Source organism: Neovison vison, chromosome 5, assembly GCF_020171115.1.
Source record: "Neovison vison isolate M4711 chromosome 5, ASM_NN_V1, whole genome shotgun sequence".
In the NCBI taxonomy this organism is placed as follows: domain Eukaryota; kingdom Metazoa; phylum Chordata; class Mammalia; order Carnivora; family Mustelidae; genus Neogale; species Neogale vison.
Window position 1 is genome coordinate 7,458,022 of NC_058095.1, and position 17,913 is coordinate 7,475,934.

Below are 17,913 nucleotides of genomic sequence, written 5' to 3' on the forward strand. Positions count from 1 at the left end.
GCGGCTGGGGCCAAGGCGGTGGGTCGGAACGGACGGGAGGGCCGGGGTGGGAGATGCTGTGTGCCATGGCCACTGTGACCGGCTGGCGGCAGGCCGGGGAGTGGGCAGGAGAGAGGAGCCCAGGGACGGGGGTCCCTGAGCGGGCGGGGGACGGAGAGCGTGCTGGGTGCTCTCGCGTCATTCCCCTAAAGCGTCCGTGCCTTGGCGTCTAAGAGTATCGGCGGACCGCGAAATGGATGGACGCGGGGCAGAGGAATGTTCCCAGAGCTCCGTGTAGCTGGTCCGACAGCTTGCACGATTTCTTTCATGTCTTGGCAGACTGTGCTCGTGGTTGTGATTTCCTAGGCCTGGGGATAACGCGGTCCTAGTTCCTGGTAGTAAAAGGGTTTCTGGTTCAGAGGAGAAAGTGAACGCCCCCCACGGTGTGGAGATGGTTCTGTCGAAGTCCCGCCTCCGACGAGGGAGCGACTGGGGACCAGGGGCTCCCCCCAGGGCCAGTGGGGACGGGGCATCCACCAGAGCCGTCCTCAGGGTGCCTGGCACCGGGGGGCTCGCCGTGCCCTGTGTCGTCCCCCGCCCCTGCCGTCGTGTGCAGTATCTCGCTCCTGCCCGGGGCCCCCCACTCACCGTCAGGCCCCCAGACACCCCTTCTGTCTGCCTGTGTGCTCCCAGCCTGCCCCCCGCCTGCCCCCCTCCTCGGGGTCTCTGCGGAGCGGGGTGTGTGTACTAACCTCCTCTGTCTGCTGTCTCCCCCTGGCCCCCTCGGCCTCCCGCCCCGTAGCCATGTACGCTGTGCGGAACCTGAGCCGGCCCAGCCTCACGCAGTACGAGCTGGACAGTAAGTGTCCCTGCATGGCGGCTCCCGAGTGGGGCTCAGGCCTTCCACGGGGATGGGGAGCGCGGGGCTTCTGAGGACACCCGAGCCCGGGCTGAGGGCTGCGCCCTCCTCAGGCCCCTTGAAGAATGGGGTCGCCCTAAGGGCACGTGACTTTCTGGAAACATGCAGAAATGTAGAGTGAGTGACCAGGGAAGCCTGCGTCCATCAGGTGCAGAACGGGGGAGGGAGCGGCTCCGGTCTTGTGCTCCATGGGGGGGACTGCGGCGGTGGATGGCCGGAGGTCCGAGGGAGGAGCTTTGGGTCTGCTGTTGGGAAGGGCAGGCATCCACGGCACAGCCGCCCACCTCTCCCGTCGAAGGCACTTTTCTGCATGGCTCTGTGTTCCACGCCGATTCCCACCTCCGGAGTGAGCGGAACCCCCACTGTCCCCCAGGGACCTGGGGATGTTCCCAGGGGGATGTCTGGTCCAAGTCTCACTCTCCTTCTAAAGTCCGTGGTTCTCCCTGAGGCCCAGAGCTTGGGCAGAGGGACCCTGTTCTCTGTACGATGCAAAGTGTGACACCATGATGTCCTTCCCCTTCCTTCATCAGCCAGGTGGCCCACACGGGCAGTGTGGCCGGTTAAATTAGGGTGACTCCCCACCCACATTCCAGCAGAGGGGCAGAACTCCCCCCGAGGAAGGGGAGAAGGGCAGGGTGCCCAGGGAGAGAGGTAGGAGAACCTTCTAGCCTCCCCCAGCCAAGCAGGGATAGCAATTCCCACCCGAGGTCTTAGGGCCCATTTTCCTACAACTGTCTTGTCTCCCAGCTTCCGTCCAGGGATCCCCACCCAGGACCCCCAAACTTGGCAAAAACTTAGCGTCTCTTAGCCCAGAATTCACGTCTAATCAGCCCCTTCCCTGAGGGGAGAGCTGCCCAATGGGGCTGGGGCAGCTGGGAGCTTCAGGCGTCTGCCATGGTGGGGACAGGGTGACCCGTGACCCGTGTGCCCAGGAGAACAGCACTGGTTCGCACGAGCTGTCTCTGCGCAAATATTAGTAGCGTCTCTTTGAGTCTCAGAAGTGTCTAGTGTGCTCGCCCTCTGCTGGGAAGCCACCCACAGGCGTCCCGTGTCCCAATTCCTGGGGGGCTGGACCACCTCCCAGCCACCCCAGTTCCTACATCTTCTTTCCTGAACCTTCTGGCAGGAGCTAGAGTCAGAGATGCGTCCTTACAGGCTCCGTCCTCTGTGCTGGCTCTGTCCCCTGCAGGGCGGTGACCTCTCTGTGCTTCTGCCCCCCTCCCCCAGATCTGAACCAACACCGGCGGTATGAGATTCGGATGAGCGTGTACAATGCCGTGGGGGAGGGGCCCTCGAGCCCCCCCCAGGAAGTCTTCGTCGGGGAAGCCGGTGAGCCCACCTGCCCTCCCAGCCCCAGCCTCTCCCACCCCACAAGTCCAACTAGAGGACAAAGGGGATTCAGGGGCCCCAACCCACCTCCTTGTCCTCTCTAAAGCCCACGGTGCCCCTCACTCACGACCTCTCACGCCCTCCAGTGCCCACTGCGGCGCCCCGTAATGTGGCTGTCCACGGTACCACGGCCACACAGCTGGATGTGACATGGGAGCCACCACCGCTGGAGAGCCAGAATGGAGACATCCAAGGCTACAAGGTACGGGGCGCTGCGGCAGAGCAAGGGTCTGGGGGTGGAGGCGGGGGGCCCAAGCTGCCTGATGGGGCCAGGGCAGCTGGGAGCTTCAGGCGTCTGCCGTGGTGGGGACGGGGTGACCTGTGACCCGTGTGCCCAGGACAGGCCAGAAAGGGTGACCTGTGACCCGTGTCACAAGGTGGGACAAAGGGCCAGCTTGGGAGTGGGGGTGAGCCCTGGGTGGTAGGAGGGAGAGGTCGGCAGGTCCGCACCGGGTCTCTTGGCTATGGGCACCCAATCCCCGGGGACACTGTGCACTGACGCAGCACCACACCTGGCCTCTCCGGCAGCCTAGCCCGGCGCAGCTCAGAGGCAAGAAACCTCTGGGTCTTGCTTCAGGCAACACCCCTGACCTCAGTCCCCCAACTCCCAATGCCAGCAAAAGACCCCCGCCAAGGTGGTCCTTGGGCCGACCCTAATTACAATATTGATTTGACCAAGTGGCAGAGGCGCCCTCGCTGAGGATGTAGAAATCTCTGATTCAAATTATTTCCAGATGTTAGAGGATGTCACGTGTCCTAACAGAATTCATTTCGTCTGCAGCACTCTCCGAGCCCTTTAGAACTCCTTCACTGTCTGGAATGCCTGTGTAGTCGGCAGAGTATAAACATTTGTACCCATTGTACAGATGAGGAAACCGAGACCCAGTTGAGGGGGTGCGGCAAGAGCACAAAAGAAGCAGGTAGCCAAGAGTCAGACACCAGGTCTGCCAGCCCTGACCTTTGCAGGGCAGAGGGGGGCACAGCACGCCACCACCCAGCAGAGGAGGCGGTGGGCAGAGTTATAATGCTGTGTCTCCTTGGTCGGAGCCGTTGGTGTGTCCGAGGCCTGCGTCCTGGGCCAGGGCCTAGCGCCACTCTGATTCCTGCGGGGGGGTTGTTCCAGGGGAACGAGAGGGGGAGTGTGAGATACCTCCCCCCTCCACGAGGCCTCATGGTTTGCTGGCTCAGCCCCCTCATTGCACAGGCAGAAACCGAGTTCCTGCAAAGGCCAGGGGCGTGCCCGGGTCACCTAGCTTGTACTGTAGTGGCCCCAGTTGAAGACAGAAACCCACGTAGGAGTCTCTTTTTCCACCTAGGAGGTGGGAGGGAGGAGGGAAGGCATCTCACCTAGGAAGGGTGATACACTGCCCAGGAGTGCGGGGTGGGGGAGGCTTAGTCCCAGACCCCCAGCACAGGCCTCCCTTGGGAAGGAGGAGGAGGAGCCGGGGCAGAGCCTGCCACCATTTGTAGCAGCGGACCGTCGAGGTGCGGAAGTCTCCAGCGAACATGTAGCCCCAGGAAACACGCGGACACACAGACCGCGTCTATCACACAGCAGGTGTCTGTGTGCTAGGAAAACATGGAGACAGTTGGCATTCTTAGCAGGGGGCCCGGGATGGCCGCATCCCAGATGTGCATTAACCTCCACGGTAATTAGCATGGACGTGAATGATGGGTGGACGTCGCCAGCCAAGTGAGCTTGATTTGGGTCCGACCGAGCTGTGATGTGTGCCCAGGCAGTCATGCTCCACAGCTACCATCTTTCAGAGACGCGTGTGTATTGAGCTGCTATTTTGTTCCCAGCGGTGTTTCTCAGTCTGGGAGGAAAGCAGTGAACAGAGAGGCAAACATGAGCTTAAATTTTAAGGGAAGAAGACCAACAACATGCAAAACAAGCTCCTCCAGAGGGTGGCAAAAGTGGTCCGCGGAGGGTGTAGAGCAAATGAGCCGGGGGAGGTCTGGAACTTTAAATAGGGTTTTTAGGAAATCATTTAATGGGAACTGGACACTTGGGCAAAAATGAAGAACAGGGTGAGAATCACATGTTCTTCTGGGAGAAGAACATTCCAGAAAGAGGAAAAGAAGAGCAAAGATCCTGGGGTCGGTGGGTGCTTGGCGTTTACAAAGCTCAACTAAGAGCCCAGTGCGTCCCAGTGTGTGTGTGTGGAGGGCAGCATGATAGGAGATGGGTCAGGTAGTGACCTAGGCTACATCACCCAGGACCCTCAAGGGCTTTGGCTGTCACTCAAAATGAGAGGACAGCTGTGGAAGGTTTGGGGCAAAGGAGGGCCACAGGTGATTGGGTTTTGAAATGGGGAAAGCACAAAACCACAAAGAGGGGGCTGAGTCATCTAGGTGAGGCATGGTAGTGGCTGAGGCCAGCTAATAGCGCAGTGAGAGGTATTTGTTCTCCGGCTCGTTGGAATGATGGAGCTGGTAGAATTTGCTGAGTTGAATTGGAGAGCAAGAGAGGATTACAAGCAATTTGATGACGGAGCTTCCAGGCACAGAGCCGGAAGAGACAAAAGGGAGCAGAAGGAGGAAGCTTGCGGGGGAGAGCTGGAGTTGGCTCGAGACGTGGGAGACGTCACATGGAGCCGGTTTCCGTGTCTGGAGCTCAAGAGCGAGGGTCTAAGCTGGACATGTGAACTGTGGAGTCCGCAGCATGTAGGTGAAAGCCCAGAGATTAGACCCAAATAGGAAACCCAAGAAGAATGAAAATTGAGACCTAGGACCAAAAAAAGGGACTGAAGTCTCAAAACCTACATAAAGAACGTACTTCCCAGAGTAGGGAGGACTATGTTATACTAAATACTGCTGAGAGCTCAAGCAAGATGAAATCTAGGAAGCAACTATAGCCCAAGGACTCAATCTGGCCCTCCACTTGTTTGTGTAAATAAAGTTTTATTGGAACACAGCCACACTCACTTGTTTACAAATTGCCCGTGGCTACTTTTGAGTTACCACAGAGATACGTGGCCTGCAAAACCTGAGATCTTTATTACCTGGCCCTTTCCAGAAAGCCTGCGGAGCCCAGGATTATTGCATTAGCCAGGTTAAGTTCATAGGTTACTCTGACAAGGGGGTGGGGGCGCCAGCTTGGAGGGATTCAAGAGAGGAGGAGAGGAGGCAGCGAGTACACATACCCCTCTTAAGGAGTGTTGCTTTAAAGGGAAAATGAAACAGGAATTAGAAATAGTCAACAGAGGGGGTTTTAAGACTGAAGAAATGCCCGCTCGCGTCTGTGCGGATAATGATCCAGCCAGAGGGGAAATGTGGTGATTCTAGGAAGAGCAGAAGCTGGGGGGGAAATGAGGTCCTGGAGGAGGTGAGAGGGGCTGGGATTTCGTACCGGAAGGCGAGGTCGTCTCACAGAGGAGCCTGCCGTGCAGCCGGGGCACAGAGGGAGGCAGGCAGAGGGTGTGGATGCAGGGGCTGCTGAAGGTATGGGCAGCGCCCCGGGAGTGTGGAGAAAATCTCATCTGATTGCTTCTGGGTTAAGGAGCCTCATGCCGGGAGGGGAGGGGCAGGGAGGAGCAGTGGATGAGAGATCCGGATGTAGGAGATGCGCCCAAGGCTGGTGGACCAGGGTGGTGTAGCACGGTGAAGACTGAAAGCATAAATTCCCTGCGGCGGCGTGTGGCTGTGGTCCGGATTCAACCAAGACTCAAAGCTGGCCTCTTGGATCTGATGGAGCCCTAAGCGCAGGGGAGTGAAATGGTAGATACAAGGGGGGGATGGCTTTCTACATTCATTGTCTGCATCTGCACTCAGCAAGTCCCATCTGTGTGCTGAGAACACCCAGATCTCAGGTGTTGACCTTGGCCTTGACCCTGCATCCCTAATTCAGCGGGAACTTTGTCCACTATATTGAGTGCCCATCACTGGGAACGGTACACGAACAACCACATCAACTCTCTCTCTCATACCTACTTGCATCGGAAGAATCTGTTTTTAAAAGTGGGCGGGGCTAGATGAAAGCAAGGATTTCTGGGTGACAAGATGTCCGGAGTGCCAGATGGGGACCTTGGCACTAGGCTTCCTCCAGGCAAATTGAGAAATTGAGGTCCGTAGCTTGCAGCAATCTTCTCGGCCAGCAGGTGGCGCCAAATACTCGCTGATCGTCCCTGGGGCGGGAGGCTTGCGGCTTTCCCGTGCGGCTCTCTGTTCAGAGTTCTTGACGCTAGTGAGGAGTCCTGAGCTTCGGGGACAGCACCGTGGCTAAGGGATCACCTGGCGAAGTCCCCGTGCTCGTGAATGGGGCGCTGGGGGCTCAGCCCCAGGCCGGCCTGCAGGCCTGCAGGTGAATTCACCAGCGGGGTCCTTGTCAACCGGCAGGTGCTTTGTAGCCGGGGAAGGGGGGGTAGGCCTTTCTGCATCCCTAACCGGCTCCCAGCTGATGGTGGTGCCCAGAGGCTGGTCCTCGCACTCTCCCCTCCCTTGGGGCAGAGTCTACCCACCCGGCACTTCCCTCCCCGGCTCAGGGTCCTGAAGAGTGGAGCTGACTTCTTCCTCCTTGTAACCGTGTCCCCTATCCCGAGGGCTGATGAGCCTGTGCGGTGCTAAACCCTCCCGTCTCCGGGGCACACAGATACGTGGGGTCTGTGCTCTCCTGGGACTCAGTGCAGCAGAGACTGAAGTATTCGCTGTGAAAAGAAGGTTCTGGAAGGGTTTCCAAAACCGCTCTTAAATACTTCTGTACTGTTCCCTGAGGGGCGCACGCAGGGCATGTGGAGGGTACCAACGAGGGCGTCTCTGCGACCCTGGGGCTGGCAGGGGGCAGGAGGAAAGCCGAGTGTGTCCACCTCACTCCCACGATTGGCTGTGCCCGCAGATTTATTTCTGGGAAGCCCAGCGGCGCAACCTCACAGAGCGGGTGAAGACGCTCTTCCTGGCCGAGAACGGCGTGAAGCTGAAGAACCTGACCAGCTACACCACCTACATGGTCAGCGTGGCCGCCTTCAATGCCGCGGGGGACGGGCCTCGGAGTCCCCCCACCCGGGGGCAGACGCAGCAAGCAGGTGGGGGGGGGGGCAGCAGGGGGAGGGGGGCACCGGGCACCTGTGCTCCTGGGTGGGGGGGGGGCGTGGTAGAAGCAGCCGCCTTAAAAGCTGAGACATCTGGGCTGGGCCCCCAGACCCAGGAGATGGCCTCCAGAGGCAGAGAGCACAGCTCCAAAAGAGGGGGCCTCCGTGAGAGTGCTCAGAAGACAGAGGCTGTCCCCAGAGAGCCTTAGAGAGAGCCCCCAGATGTCCCCAGTCCTCCCCACATCTTGTAGCCCGCCAACCCCATTTCTGGCCGGGCCTTGTTCTGACACAGCTTTCTGGGTCACGGGGTCACAGCCCCGGCTTTGTTCCTTCAACAAATATTTACTGAGCATCTTCTAGAAACCCGCCCTGTGCTAGATGCTGGGAGCACAGCAGCCCAGGTTCCCACCCTAGGGAGTGCGACAGATGGGAACCACCTGTCTAGATGACTCTGCCTCAGTGCCGTGAGTTTGACCAGCAGATGGACGCGGGCAGGGATGAACATGTGGCCGTGGACAGGTCTGTCTGCTGCGGCCTCTGACGGCTGACAGCTGAGACCTGAGGGGAAAGAGCCCAGCGTGGGAAGCCTGGAGGAAGGGTTCCGGGCAGAGGGAGCAGCAGGTGCAAAGGCGTCGAGACCCGGAGGGGATTAAAGGAGCTTTAATGGGTGACCTGAGAGGAAATGGCCCAAGAGGGTCCGGGAGCCCTGGAAGGAAGTGTGGGAGGGATTCTCAGTGCACTGGGGGATCGTTGGTGGGTTTAAGCAGTTGGCCAACAGGATCCGGTGTATGTTTTTAAAAACTCACTCTGCCGGCTGTGCGGGGAGGCGGGGAGGCCAGTTAGGAGGCTGGATGGTGAGGGTCAGAACCCTAGCGCCCACACGACCAGTGCTGGGTCTGTGTATCGTGTCCAAAGACCTTCTCGGGCAGATGCGCCGCCAGCTCCTTCCAGAAGCCCTGGGATGGGTAGGGCAGGTATTACCCATTTCAGTGAGCAGGGGAGGCCTAGGTAGGGATGCTTCGTGCCCAGGAGCCTCTGGCCCGCCCATGGGGAAGCAGAGGCCGGAGGCCAGGACGGGTGAGCTGGTCCGGGGCTGTCTTCACGGCACGGCAGCCCCTTCCCCTGACATGGGGCTCCCTCCTCGTGGATTAAATACGAGCCTTTTGTCCTGCACCCTCTCGAGCATCCTTCCCAGCCTGCTGCTTCCCATCCTGTTAATTTGCTTAGAGGGCCGGACTGTGGGGTCAGTTCTTAAGCATTGTCCTCTTTGGGGCCAAGCCACGACTCCAGGGAAACCCTTTTCCTCCCCTGGCTCCCGAGGGTCTGGCCTCTCTGTCTGCCTGCTCATCCAGACCGCGCTGTCAGTGTCCCAGGCCGGATGCGAGCCCCCGGGAGCCTGGACGCTTCCGGCAGCAGGACAAAGTGTTCTGACCCATGTCCCTCTTGCTTCGGGGAGGCAGGAAAGGCCCCCTGAGCTCGCCTCCCTCCTTCAAAGACTGCGGGCTGAGGCTGCATCCCGGAGTTGGAGCGGAAGCAGGGTCCAGATTAGCCTCGGCTCGGTGGGAGGGCGGCCCGGTCAGCTCGCCTGAAGCCAGCTCCGTGCTTCTTTCCCTTCCTCTCTGTCCTCCCCACCAGAGTCCCCCACCCCCACCCGCACGGCCCCCAGGCTTTCAGGGTCGTTCCAGGCTTCTCCGGCCAAGAAAGCATCTCTTCCACATGGTTTGACCGTCCCTATTTTGGGCTGCTTCTGACAGCACAATCTCTCCGTGACGAGCCCTGGGGCCCCAGGGGCCGGAGAAGGGCCACACCGTGGCTGTTCTGGTATCTTCTTATTCACCAGCCGCCTCATACTCTGAGACCCCAGCGGGCACTGCTTTTCCCACCAGGGAGGGTGAAAGATGGAGCCCTGCAAAGCCAGGATCTCTCCTGACCCCACAGCGGCCCTGGAGATTTAGGACCACTTGGCAGGAAGAAAGGGAGGACTCTAACTTTAGGGGAAAAGACCGTTCTCTTCCCTCCCCGTTCGTGGACTCTGGAATTGGAAATAGAGTGCTAGCAGCATCAGTGGGGGAGGGGAGGGGCACAGATGACTTCTGAGGACCCCCTGCCCTCTCTCTTCCTGGGGCCCAGACCCAAGAGCTCCTGCCAGTTTCTGGAAGCCACGCAGGGCTTTGAACGTCCGTGGGAGAACAAGACGAACCCTTTCCTGTCCTCCTGCAGCTCCCAGTGCTCCCAGCTCGGTCAAGTTCAGTGAGCTGACCACAACCTCGGTGAACGTGTCCTGGGAGACCCCGCAGTTCCCCAACGGTGTCCTGGAGGGTTACCGGCTGGTGTATGAGCCCTGCACCCCAGTGGACGGTGAGTGGGGCCCTCCCAGCCCGACTCCCAAGGCCTCTCTCTTGTCCGGGGTCGCTGCACGGCCTTGGATGGGGTGAGCGTCTCCCCTGCTCGTAAAGGGAGACGCGGGGGCAGACGAGAGGAGCATTTCCCCAGCAGCAAGCAGGGGCGCAAAACCGAGCAGCACCCTAGTTCTCCCGAGTCCGGCCAGAGCGAGGAGGGGAGGAAGGGAGCTTACGGGGGCTGCGGTGTCCCACGGTGCCCAGGCTGCCGTCCCGCCCGGGAAGATCGGGGAGCCCCTGGTGGCCCCTCCCTTCCCTGTCCCCCAGAATTTAGGGGGTTGACCTTATTCCATCTAGGTCTTTGCCTCTCGTGGGGTCAGGAACTCGTTGGAGAATCTGTTAAGAGGGTTGGAGCTTCTCCCTGGAAAGTACAAGTCTGGGGGTGTCACTGCCCCCCTTTCCCCATGAACCTCCGTTCAAGAACCCCGATGTGCAAGTTGCCTTCCTCTCACCTGGAGCCCTGTTCCTCTGCCTGTCCTTAGAGCCCCCAGTGACCCCTGCCCCACCCCTTCCTCCAGGCCTTGGTGGGGACCCTTCCCTGCTGCCAGGCTCCCAGGCCAGGCCCTGCTAACCCTGACCTTGGATGTCAGACCCTTGCCAGCTCTCTGCCCCCGCGCCGATGTGAGTGAACCCAGAAAGCTCGGCCATCTACTTAGAGGGGCTCCTGGCTGGCCGGTCCGGTTCCAGAGCCCAGAGAGGACTCAAGGGGGGCTGGCTGGCTCACAGGTGGTAGCCTGATGGCCTGAGGTCCTCTGCTCACTCTCACCTTTCCCTGACTACAGAGCCTGGCCAGAAGGAGGGCCGGAGCCCTTGGACAGCCAAGGGGGCCGCAGTCCTGAGCCGGCCAAGGAAACAATGGCCCTCAGTCTTCGCCATCACCTGCCTGCCAGCAGCTAGTTCATTCGGCAGAGCAGCACTGTGTTTCTGGGACACTGGCGGGGGTGGGGAGGGGGGGCCAGGAGACATGGTCAGGTGCAGGCCCCAGGAGAGGGGCCGTCTCCCCCTCGGAGGGGAAGGAGAGGGCGGAGGTCACGGGGACAAGGTGCAGGCGACCAAACAGGCTCTCCTCACGGTGGCCTCCGCCTGGCCTACCCAGGGGGCTCCCGGCCCCTTTCCTGTCGGGAACACCACAGCCCAGACCCATGTGGGATTTGCTCAGAAACGTCAGGGAACGGGGACCCAGTGCCGCTGTTCCGGGCCCCCCGAGGGTGACTTCCTTTAGAAGGGCCGCTCAAGGTGCCATCCCTCTGTCATCGGATGCCTGTTTATTCGTGAGATAGTCTGGGCATTTGCCAGGTCCTCTTTTATTTAACCTCCTAACGTGCTGTCCTCGATGCTACCGATGCCCTCATTCAGCGGGACAACAAACCACAGCGAGGGCAGGGGACGGCCAGCGCTGGGCTGTGACTTGCGAAGCCCATCTCCCAGGGGTCACCACCTCGCTCAGGGGGGACACCGAGAGCAGCCCGGGTCCTGACCCCTGGGGAGGCTTCCGGGCGGGAGGATTTGGGCCCAGGAAGCACGGAGCACAAACCTCGACCCCCTAAAACCATCGTAGCCTCTTCTCTGGTTGTCGCGATTCCGGGGGCATTGATGGAGGGCCCGCGGGGAGGGCCCTTGCTGGTGGACCCGAGGCTGTCCTCGGCTGTAGGGCCTGGCTGCAGGTTCTCCCCTCCAACTCTGGACTCCAGTGATCTCTCTCCCAGAGCCCTTCCTGAAAGGGGACCCTCGGGATTCTAGTTCTGTGGGGGACAGTGGTTCAGTGAGACCGGTAGGGAGCTGTTTCCTACCAGATCCCGAGGGACACCGTGTACTCCACAGACAGACAGTCCCAGCTCTTCCCAACGTCTCCGGCCGTGGACCCCTTTCTCCCAGGACCGGCCTGCAGGACTGCGTGTTGGGGGAGCACGGCCGTGTGGCCTGGCTCCAAGGCCCCCCATGGCCACCACCTGCCCTCGCGGTCCCCCACATATGCGGTACTTCCTTCCCAGGTGTCAGCAAGATCGTGACAGTGGATGTGAAGGGTAACAGCCCTCTGTGGCTGAAGGTGAAGGACCTGGCCGAGGGGATGACCTACAGGTTCCGCATCAGAGCCAAGACCTTCGCCTATGGGCCGGAGATCGAGGCCAACGTCACCACTGGCCCGGGAGAAGGTAAGGGAGCACAGGGCAGACAGGAGTCCTGCCCTCCGCACCCCGTGTTCAGCCCCCGAGTCAGAGGGGGTGTTCGGAGCGGTGCTAGATCCTGGAGGTGCGGAGATGCGGGGGGACGGGGTCTAGTGGGGACAGAGCCACAGCCCGAGAGAGGACAAGGGTGGGGCCGGGGGGGCGGGGGGAGGAAGGGAGCGCATCCAGGCCACAGGCAGGGGGACCTGTCAGGCTGCGTCCTCCCTTGACAGGTGACAAAGGGAAGAAGGAGCAGGGTGCTTAGAGGCCAGGCTGTGCATTGGGCCTGAGTGGCAACAGGAGGGGGACAGCAGGGACCAGGACCCCAGAGTGGTTCTGTCTGAGTTTGTGACACTTCTTGAGGCCGGCCTTGAGCTGGGGGAATTGTTTTGGCACCTGCTGTGGTCAAAATTTGTTGTCCAAAGTCCTTGTCACCCAAGCAGGATGTCCCTTCCCGAACACAGAAGCCACCGCCCAGCCTCTGCTCCCTCCTTCCCTGAGAAAGGACACAGCCCATCTCAGACTTTCGCTGAAACCCCTCCTCCTCTTCCTCCTCCTCCCTCTTTCCCTCCTCCTGCTCACTGCCCTGTGGGCCCGAGCAGCTTAGCTGCTTAGCTGGGGGGGTGGGGGGGTAGTTGCAGCACGGAGAGGCTACTGGTCCTGACCTCTCTCACCTGTCAGGCAGGTGTCTTCCTCCACACTGAGCTGGGCCGGCCACCCTGCACTTTCTCCTCGTGGGCGCTTTCTATTCCGCCCCCCCCCCAGCCGGGTTCTGCAGTGAACCCGCCAGCTCCTAGGCTCCTACGGAACAAAGCCTACAGGGCGCCCCCGGAGGAAGCTTCCAGAAGATTCCTCGCCCTCTGCCCTGCACCTGCCCCCTCCCTCCTGTGCTGCCTCTTCACCTGAGCCAACTTCCCTGGGAGACAAAAGCAGGAAGCAAGCGGGCAGGGACAAAGGGAGGCGGGGCAGTGGTGACAGGAGAAGGCTGGAGGGACAGGCTGTTCTAACCTGGGGCTTAAAATGTCCCAGGCCTGGCGTGGGAAGGGGGCGGGCAGGAAGTTCGGAGGAGGCAGTGGGGGTCCCTGTGAAACAGCTGAGCTGTGCCCGGCAAGTGTGGGCGAGCAAAGGACATGCCATCACACGTCCTCTTCGCTCCGGGCCAGGTACCTGGGAGTGCTAGAAGCTTCCGGTCCAGGGGTTGATGACAGCTGTCAGCCTTGAGTTCTGTCCTGTGCAGAGTGAGAACTCGGGGTCCCGACAGCACCCCCCCACCCTTCACACCCCACTTGAGCTGTGTCCTGCACCCCTGACCCCTCAGCTGCCTTTGCCCTGAGCCGTAGGCAGGATGTGTGCTGGGGAAGGAAGGAAGGAAGATGAGGCTCTCCAAGGTCACGGGTCGGGACCGGACACGGGCCGGGCGGTGGGCAGCCCAGCTCTGGTCGGGAGTCCCCGGCCTGCTGTCCAGCTTGCCAGCTGCCCTGGGCCTGGAGGATCTTCAGTCCGAGCTGGACTGCAGGCTCCTTGCCTGGAGGCATTCACAACACTCGGCGCTCACTCGGGCCAGTAGTCACCCCCGCACTCACTCCCTGACTTGCTCCCCCGTCCCACAAGTGTGTAGGGAGCACCCACTCTGTGCCCAGCTCTGGGTGTGCAATGCTCCGGGTCTAGTGATGGACAGACATGTAGACCACGGACAGGGTCAGGGCTTGGGGGCCAGTGAGAGCCCAGGGGACAGGGACCCCCAGAGAGGAGGGGCTTGGGACCCTCCATAGACGAAACTGGCCCACTCCTCCGACTTCGCAAGTGAGCTCTCCCCTGCTTCGGCTCCCGGGGCTGGTGTCCAGGTGGCTGGTGGCCGACATGACGGGCTGCCACCCTGGTGTACCAGCCAGGACAGCCAGCGGCAGAGCCCACGCTTTCCTCCAGTGCTCCCAGCCTCCTCCCTGGCCCAGCGGGGGTGGGTGCGTTTCAGGCAGGAAGCAGGGCGGACGCTGCCATCCTAGGCTGGAAGACAAGATGTCAGGGAGCCCTTCGGCCCCTCAAAACCCGACCCCCCACTTATCCTAGGCCCATTCCACCATCATCACACCCACCTCTACCATCGCCTCAGGACACATCTCTTCAGGCCTTACAGTCCAAAAGGGCCTCACATATGGGGAAACTGAGGCACTGGCGGGCAATGTGACTTGATCAGAGTCACCCATCTAGTGAGTTCAGGTCTCCTGACTCCGCTCCAGGGACCTTTCTGGCATTTCCCTGTATACCTCTTCTGGCTTTGAATTTGGAACGAGGGAGTGTGGGTGACCCAGAGAGCACAGCTGTATCAGCAGGCCAGCCCGGAGACCCAGCCCTCGGGCCTCAGCGCTCGCAGACTTTCCAGAGACTCTGGCCAGGCTCAGAGGGTTTGGCTGTGCAGGTCCCCCAGCCGGAGCACGGGGAGCCAGGATGGGGGAGGCTGTGCCGCCCCTTGCCCACCGTGTGCCGTTTGCAGGTGCCCCCGGACCGCCTGGAGTGCCCATCATCGTGCGGTACAGCTCCGCCATCGCCATCCACTGGTCCAGCGGAGACCCGGGCAAGGGACCCATCACCCGCTACGTCATAGAGGCCAGGCCGTCAGGTACGCGCTGCCCCGGGCTGAGTGCCTCCCTCTCTAGCGGGTTCCAGGTCTTGTGTTCTCTTGCCGCTGGAGTCCCTCCACCCGGCGGCCTTGTGTCCTCCTGAGAAGGCTCTGGTCCCTCTGCAGGTGAAGCTAGAGGTGGCCCTGGGGCAAGTGGGAAATGGAGGGTCACACCCTTAGGTGGGGACTCCCCGGGGTCCCCTGGAGAATGGCACTTCGCGCCAGGTGAGGACCAACTCGAATAGAAGATCATTCAGGATACTGGAGGAGCAAAGAGTTGGCCCCTCGCCCCTGCCCCTGGTTATACACTGAGTCTTTCACGAGACCCCACTGACCGGTGTCCCATCAGGAGGCTGGCTGTCCCCCAGGGACGCTGGCTACCGCCTTGAGGTCCGCCTCTGCCACTCTGATGATCTCAGCAGTTCCGGTAACTGCATCAGGGGTGGTGAAGCCTGAAATCGAATCACAAGTACTTCCAGAGCCATCGGGGACTGATGAGTCGCTCCAGGGGGCTGCTGTCAGCGCTCCTGTGTCACCATCGCCCTGACACCTGCGTCTCCCGGCTCCCCTTCCCCGCAGGAGCCCTGAGCCAGCTCGCTCCGCTCCGTTGCTAGGTTTCCCAGCTCGTCAGAGGGGCCAGGGCCGGGGCGAGAGCTGGAGGCTTGTTCTTGGTAATCCATAGCCCCGTGATCGGCCGGCAGAAGTGGAGAAGGGCCAACAGCATGGATAGCAAATGATAATCAGAATGGGAGGTAGTCAGGCATATCAGTAGCTAATACTTCTAACGAGAGCACCGAAGCATCCCGAAGGCAAGCTGAATACCGTGGGTCACTGAGTGCTAATATCTCAACATCCAAGAGAGCACGCCTGCCGTTCCGGGAAGCAGCCACACACACACACCCCCATTGCCCTCATCTTGTGCTAGTAATGGCAGTGGCAATCACTATTACGTTTAGCTACTCCAATCCATGATCTGTTATAGCTGGAAGGTATATGCAGGGCTGGCTGTCCCCCCATCCCCAGTGGTCCCTCCCCAGCCCGTGGTGCCAGCTGCCGAGCTGGCCAGGAGAGCACCACGTGCTTCTCCCCACCGGCGCCCGTGCCTCTGCTCTCTGTCCAAGTTGGCCGGCCGGGATGCCAGGCTGTGGAATGTTGGCTCCGGACTCCAGGCCTGCTGATTTTCCAGCGTTCCCTGGGAGGCCCAGCATGGGACCTGGGGCTGTGCCTTGGTGCACACAGGTGGATTCAAGGAGGGACCCCCTGAAGGCTGGGAGGACAGAGGGCAAGAGGAAAGCTGGGCCTCTCCCTGTGGCTGCTGGAGACATCTCCCCACCTCCGTGCCCCCAGGCTCTCCATCCTCCTCTCCGGGACGAAACTGCTCTTGTCCCGTGCTCCCCGCCTCATGGTCAACCGGTTAGGATCGCCAGACAGGCCCTCTTCCTACAAACTGGAAGCTGCCAGGCACTGCAGAGCAAGGAGCGAGGGGCTCACTCAAGGTTTCCAGCCCAGGGGCGCCTGGGTGGCTCAGTGGGTTAAGCTGCTGCCTTCGGCTCAGGTCATGATCTCAGGGTCCTAGGATCGAGTCCCGCATCGGGCTCTCTGCTCGGCAGGGAGCCTGCTTCCCTCTCTCTCTCTCTGCCTGCCTCTCCGTCTACTTGTGATTTCTCTCTGTCAAATAAATAAATAAAATCTTTAAAAAAAAAAAAAAAAAAAAGGTTTCCAACCCAGGGGCCCTGCCGTGCATACCAGCTGACCACGGGGGCTGGAGGCCGGAGCCCCAGCATGACATTCCAGCAGCTTCAGGCCTGGCCCCGTTACCAGGGTCCCACCCTTTGTTTCTGTGCGGGGCAGAGCAAGGTTGGTCACACAGTAGGTCAGAGACCCCAGCTTCTGCCAGGCCGCAAGGTCCCAGATGAGCCTGCCCAGCCAACACCGAATGCGCCGCGGACCTCAAAAGGCACCGTCCTGGACACCCAGTGGTTCCTCCTTCTCCCCGCCATCGCCGTGGGTGTGAGAGGTAAAGCCCTTAGAACCACAGCTCTCGGCGAGGAAGGAGTCACTGCTGTTGGGTCATCGCTAGCATCACCGTCTGTGACTGTCACCAAAAGCGAATGAGAGCTTTCAGGGGGCATGAGAGGAGAATGGATTTGCACCCCAAAACTCGGATCTCGGGGTCTGCAGCACTGAAATCGCAGCCCGTGATGTTCAGAGAAGGTCGGGGTAGAAGTTTTGCATCCAGTCATCCCGCCCCCGACACTGAGAGGTCGCCTGTGCTGGGCGCTGGGCTGCAGAAGCGAATTGGGCACGGTCCTGGCCCCGGAGGGACAGCACAGCCTAGCCGGGGACAGCCACTGGGTGCGTGAGGCAGCACCCAAAACAGAGACATGAGAGAGAAAACGAGGCCAAGCTCAGGATCCTGAGCCTTTGTGAGGACAGGAGGACACCCACGGGGGGCCCACGGCTGCCAGGAGGAGGGATCTGGGTGGACAGGGCCAAAAGGCGGCTTTGGAAGATGCCGACATACTCTTGGTCCCCAGTGCAGAGGTGACAGGGCGGGGGATGTTGCTAAAGTTCCTGACATTGGGGGGGGGGGGTGGACGGCTGCAAGTGTGGGGAAGGAAACGGAATCCGGAATCTGTCAGCCCCTGGACGGGCCAGGCCAGAGCGAGTGCATAGCCCTTGGATCCACAGGCGGCTCCTCCCCGAGGGAGTTCAGGAACGGATGAGGAGAGACGGTGCCCACCGAGGCTGAGGCTGAGGCTGAGGCTGAGGCAGGAGCTCATCCCAGGCCCTGAGGCGACCTCCCTGGAGGACCTAGGAGCTCAGCCCACGGAGGTGCTTCTAAGCTCTCTGGACCCCTGGACCAGTGTGTAAAGGGTGGTTTAACCCTTTAATTGCCAAATCAGCCCTTCCCCAGCACAGAGAGGGGGACTCATCCTCCTTCCCAGGGTCACGCCAGCCCCACTGGCCCCACATGGAGCCTCTGGCCGGGGCCCCCACCCGGCCGCCGCATCCCGGGGCCTGGCAGGAGCTCGCACTTCTCTCGTGCAGGGCACCATGCCCGCTGCTCCTTTTGAATGAGGCGGAAATGAATTAGGTCCCCAGGGGGGCGAGACCCAGAGAGCGGCGGACAAGGGGGCAGCAGGACTGGAAGGGAAGTCAGGAGCGCAAAGGATGGGGGTGGCTAGGGGCAGCGCACCTGGAGGACATATGGGGGACCCCTCTAGGCTTGCCTGGGCCCCTTCTCCCCAGATCTCCGCCGCTCAGCGAGGAGGCCGCTGATGGTGGGCGCCGTCGGCCCTCACTGTCCCCGGCAAGCCTAGCCCTCCTGCGGCTACTTTCAAAAAGGATCTTCTTTTTACCTGATGCTGCTGTGTGTATTTTGAATAGGCAGGGGGATGAGAAGAAGAGGGGCCCA

General features: G+C 60.9%; 1 protein-coding gene across 1 annotated transcript in view; it reads left to right on the forward strand.

Moving 5' to 3' along the window:
• Positions 1 to 17,913, forward strand: part of SDK2 (sidekick cell adhesion molecule 2) — a 249,032-nt gene that overhangs the window by 212,948 nt on the left and 18,171 nt on the right. The window contains exons 34-40 of the mRNA XM_044247508.1: positions 782 to 838; positions 2,126 to 2,227; positions 2,374 to 2,489; positions 7,122 to 7,308; positions 9,535 to 9,672; positions 11,705 to 11,866; positions 14,370 to 14,495. Coding sequence (XP_044103443.1) covers positions 782 to 838; positions 2,126 to 2,227; positions 2,374 to 2,489; positions 7,122 to 7,308; positions 9,535 to 9,672; positions 11,705 to 11,866; positions 14,370 to 14,495 — 888 coding nt within the window. The remainder of the gene's footprint in view (positions 1 to 781; positions 839 to 2,125; positions 2,228 to 2,373; positions 2,490 to 7,121; positions 7,309 to 9,534; positions 9,673 to 11,704; positions 11,867 to 14,369; positions 14,496 to 17,913) is intronic.